Source organism: Bacidia gigantensis (assembly GCF_019456465.1).
Source record: "Bacidia gigantensis strain McMullin 20006 chromosome Unknown contig_245, whole genome shotgun sequence".
NCBI lineage: Eukaryota > Fungi > Ascomycota > Lecanoromycetes > Lecanorales > Ramalinaceae > Bacidia > Bacidia gigantensis.
In genome coordinates this window covers 1,749,528-1,754,645 of record NW_025408601.1, presented here as the reverse complement: position 1 = coordinate 1,754,645, position 5,118 = coordinate 1,749,528, and the positions used below count along the sequence as shown (strand labels likewise).

General features: G+C 45.8%; 1 protein-coding gene across 1 annotated transcript; it reads left to right on the top strand.

The window, feature by feature from the left end:
• Nucleotides 1–3,820: 3,820 nt before the first annotated feature.
• On the top strand, nucleotides 3,821–4,347 carry KY384_005609 (uncharacterized protein; the record flags this gene model as incomplete). The annotated part of the gene is made up of 2 exons (XM_044814108.1): nucleotides 3,821–4,033; nucleotides 4,063–4,347. The coding sequence occupies 2 exons, from the start codon at nucleotides 3,821–3,823 to the stop codon at nucleotides 4,345–4,347; spliced, it is 498 nt and encodes a 165-aa protein (XP_044669409.1).
• Nucleotides 4,348–5,118: the final 771 nt, after the last annotated feature.

The window sequence follows — 5,118 nt, the reverse complement described above, 5'->3', positions numbered from 1 at the left end:
AAAGAGGGAGCCATAGAGGTCTCCAAGCTTGAACAAGGAAGTATTTGCGTTTTAATGGCGAGACGCCCATGCTCAACGGATATTCAAAGAAAGCAAAAGCTTTCAGAGGTAGGTTTTCTTGTGTTTTATGATACCAGTAGCACCTTCCTCATGTGATTATGCTTTCAAAATCGACCGAATGTATCGTCAGCCGCCAACCCTAAACTTCCTATCGTGACTTCCTTCTCTGCCAACGACCAAATGCCGCCTTCGTATATCTGCTGGATTACTTGCATGCTGATAAATCGACAATACAGGCCGAAAAGAAAGAGAATCGGACTCTGCAAGAAATGTAATGTAGAAACTGGGCGACTTCGAGTTGGTGATGTCGTAGAAAGGAGCAGTTGCAATGCTCAAGTAGTCGAGTAGCTGTAGAGAACAATCCACGGTCTTCTAGTACGACTGCTGTTGCCCAAGCTCTCTGTACACGGTACCAGTATAATCAGCTCCTCAACGAATTCATAACCCGCAATCCCCTAGCTCGTTCCCCTCCTTGCTGACATGGCACACGGTCCACTTGGTAAATGTCCATTTCCCACAAGCTCTGCACCAGTATGTCCTTGCTGATTTGTAAGGCTACGAGGAGCGTTCTCCCCTCACCACGATGCAGAGCTAGTGGCTTTCGGCGTCTGAGTATTTGTCTTTTGCTTGTCAGATTTCAAATCGCCAGCCGCAGCCAATCCTGTGTTGCCTTGCTGAGCTGTGATGACTGGCAATCTTAAAGACTCCCGCCTGAACCTGTGGCTCCAGTTCTCACGAACTTTAAGACGCCTTGTAGTTGTTATGTCGAAGAAATCAAGAGGTAGGCTCATGTCCTCGTGATGACAAACTGTATGAAACCAAATGCAAACTGCACATGCCGGCTGTCCTACACTGTACAGGCATAGCAAGCCTTTTTGCTTGCATGGTATGCAGCCGGAATGGAAATTCAGTTCAAGAAGATCGCCCGATTTAAGAACCCCTATGGGAGGAGGTCTCAATGCTGCTCTGATGGTCGTGATGGGAACTATGCTCGTCCGTGTGTCCATGATGAATGGCAATACTTCAAGCGTATACTTCTGAGTGTGTCTGTACCAATTATGCGAATTTGAAAGAGTGAGTAAAAGAGCTAGAGCAAAGAGGAGGAGCGGCCTTGGATACTAGCGATTTGTGCGAGCGCAGACTAGTCTAGCAGAAAGTGGCCTAGTCCAATTCTATCTCTTCTAGACGATAAACGTTCAATTACCCTGTCAATAAATCTGTACCCTGTCAATAAATCTGCCATAGCGATAGAATCTGAATGATGGCTCTCATAGAACAATCGCAGTCAGCAACTCCTCGATTTTGACGATGATGTACCTATAGAACTCATCTCGTCAATCTATAATGTATTAATTCCATCGACGGCCTTGAGCGCAGCGGGCTTCACGGTAATATGAAGGCCATTATCTCTGGCTATACGACCACATCTTAGAAACTTCACAACCTTTGATATCTTCCGTAACAAAAGCTCCTATTTATGGGCTACAGGTTGTCAATGGTCACGACAAAATACTGGGAAGGGCCTCCAAAGAATAATTTATAAATCTGATATCAGGACATGAAAACATAGCTCATTGCTACTGGACAGAGAGCACAGTACACGACAAGGTTGATTCCTACAAAATGATGTTAATTTATGGAATTGGACAGGCTTGAGTGCATAACCACTTACAGATCTCGTACAGGAAGGTGAAGTCTAAAAATTTAGAAATTCATGCTTTCCAATTAGATTTCAATCAATTCTTGCGTCCTAGGCTCCTTCCTGATTATATTTTGCAAGTCCTTTGCTTTCGGCAGAGATGCACCTTCCCTTAGTTTTCAAGCCACCGCGCGATCTTGAAAGTATGATATATATCTTCTTTTCCAGCAACGGTCTACATTGTTCCCTATCCCAAAGAAGGCCTGCAACTCTCTGTCCAAGTCGACGGAATGCATCATAGGTGAGTTGGGGTCGAGGTCAGCTCGGGCTGTTGTTGGGGGAGAGTCGGTGAGAGGTGGGTACTTGCTTCATTTGCTTGTGGAGGCCCTGCTAGTTGCCGTGGCTGCACCCAAAAGACATTTTCCGAGGGCTGTAATATTTTAACATTCGTGTTTGATTATGTATCTTCTTTTTAATAGCTGTTCTCTCGGTGCATGAGTAGGTAGCATATCTTCGAAAACCATGCCATTTTGCTGTGCGAAGGCATTGGAACTTGGCTCGTCCCATTCATCGTGATTGTCATTCCCGATGGTCTCTTTCTCGACACACGGTCGTACAGCGGCATTTCATGCTTTCCCATTTGCTGTCGTGCATATTTGCCGGCCCCAAGACTCAACAAATCATCACAAACCGACTAGAGACCAAGTATGCAACCCGCAGCCGGAATATTGTGTTCTGTTTTTAATTGTTCTTGCGTAGCCGGCGTTTGCCTTATCAGCCGGAGTCATAATCTCTTCAAAGTAATCATACAGCTGTACTGAAGTTCTGCTCCTCCTCTCACGGCCTCAATGCGTATTTGAATTTTGCTGTAGGCAAGCGGCGAGACATTGCCTTGAAGAATCCTCGATGATGATCTCTTTCTAGCGTGAAGGCAAAGTAATATCGTCAAGTGTACTGTAACTAACGGCCAGATTTTATAATCTCCTCCTCCTCTTTAACGTGACACTTTCTATGACAAATTGTACTTTCCTTCCGCCAGAATCCTATGCCTTGGAGCTAAAGAGGAGGAACATAAGCTACACTTTGATGTCAGTCTGTCATTTTATATCCAGTCAGGAAGCTGGGCCCGGACCTTGCTTTTTCTTCGTCTGCATTTTATGGCTTTCAGCAATTTCAACTTCTGGTGTATGCATTATGGTTCGAACAATCAGTCTCTTCTGACCTGGAATAGGCAGAACCTATTTCTGCGAATTGCAACCCGACGCATTGGTAGGATTCTCGGAAATGTCGCAACTATATCTCTCTGTGTTATGACTGTTCGAGTACGACTGATGAATGACGGTGCCCAGACCCTCTTTCCTAGCAGCAAAGACGCCGAGAATGAATGGTATCCCTAGATGAACGCTACGACTTAGGCTGAGGTAATAGGCAAGCGTTGTACCCAGCCAATGCCCCTTCACAGTCGGTAGTCGTATCATCCGCAAGCCAGAAGCAGCATGAAGATTTGACTGCAGTGGACGGAGCGAGAGGTGCGTAGAAAATCTGCTTGCAAATACATCGAGCGGAATCGTGGCAGCCATCTCACTCGACCTTATCTCCGTGCTTCTGGTCCGTGTGGATACGCCAGCGCTCTTCCTATGCTTCTTCATGTGTCCTACTATAACAAAAGTCTCTATGTGTGAGTCTATATTCTTACGATAGAGGCAAGTCTCATGATTCTCTATCCCAGACTTAATTCACTGACCAATAATCTCAATTTTCCATACATAATCAATCTCGAACAATACCCCCACATATCTTGCGAGAAGCAGAAAATATTCTCGTAAAATCGTGTCTATTTTCCTTTTCACCTCATATTCATTCAAATCGTTGCTGAAAACTCCCGCTCAGAGAAAAAGCATCATGGCTACGCTAATATCGTATATAGGACCTTATGGATGTGTACAATGTTTTATCCACAACCAACTGTGTGAACGATACCCCGGAGCTTCCGCATGCGAGAGATGCAGCAGTGAGAGCCAACCTTGTTATTTTCTCCGGTATGGAACGGTAGAAGAGTTCGAATCGGGTGGGATAATTGATGCAGAGGATACAATACCGTTCCAACCTATCAACGCTACAATGGTTATGGCAGCCATACAACTGGACATCCAGCCAGCAGATAGTCCCAGGCACACACAAATCGATGGAACCCCTTCAGTGACCCATAACACAATCGATTTAACTCTACGATTGAGCATCCAGCCGTCAGATGCTCCCGGGCACACAACAATTGATGGGACACCTTCAGCCACCCATAGTACAATCGAAATAACTCCTCTTTTGACAAATCTCGTAAGTCAAGAGCATCTCTACAGTCCCAGAAATCCAGCTCACCACAACAGGGTCCACTGTCGAACGGGTATCCTGTACAACGACTTCCCACCCATGCAGTCAGCATTCCGACCCCCGAGAGAGACAATGTGGACCAGCAAGCCACGCCGAATGTGACCAACTCTACTCAAAACCTTCGCTTAGAGAGTGATCCGCCAGCTGAAGTGTCCTTGGCTAGCCCAAATGGACAACGAGAGGAGGCCAGCGACTCAAGGCTTGACGAAGATATCAATGAGAATAACGAGGAGAACACGCAGGGGGACACTTCAGGGTGAGGAGGAGGCTTCATGAAAAAGAACTAGCTCTTTTTCAAGCAATGCAGTGATAGAGGCAGGAACGGATTGTTTGAAGGCAGCAGCCAAGTTTCGTGTATGCTGTATGAGAGCAGTGGGATAATGAGCAGTACGAAAGGTCTCATGGGGCAGCCCTTGACGTAAAGAAGCCCATGCAAGAGGTTCACTTTTGGCCGTTAGCGCCTTTTCCACAGTCCTTTGTAGAGAAAAAAGTTGATCCAATCTCTGTGATGAATGTGCACAGGCATTCTGAACCCTGGCTTGAAGCTATGAGATCTGCAGCTGAGATTTCCTCCTGATCTTTACGCCCAGAAATTCTCATCTTGAGGATATCGGTCAAACATGCCTACTGACTTTGTAATCAATTCCCATGACACCAGGATATTTTGTATTGCATCGTTCTTGACAAGAGCCCCAATGACACCAAGGGATGTCAGACCTAGATATTCAAACGGCCGAGACTTTGAGGTGGTATTCAAGAAAGGAAAGAGGTACAATGGTATATGAGCTAGTAAGATGTTAGCATAGAATAAAAGGACAGAGTTTAAAGCTTGACCTACCATCATGCAAAACACCTCTAGTCTCTATACCCCATGCAACGCACTGTAGAAGTGCAAGTGCGTTGCACACTCCATTTGAGGCGGCCGCGGTTAGTTGTGAGGGGTTTAGAAGCGGATACACTGATATGATTTCCTGCAGCAGAGATGTCATGACACCTGAGTTGAATGTTAGCTGATACCTTGACAGTTCATC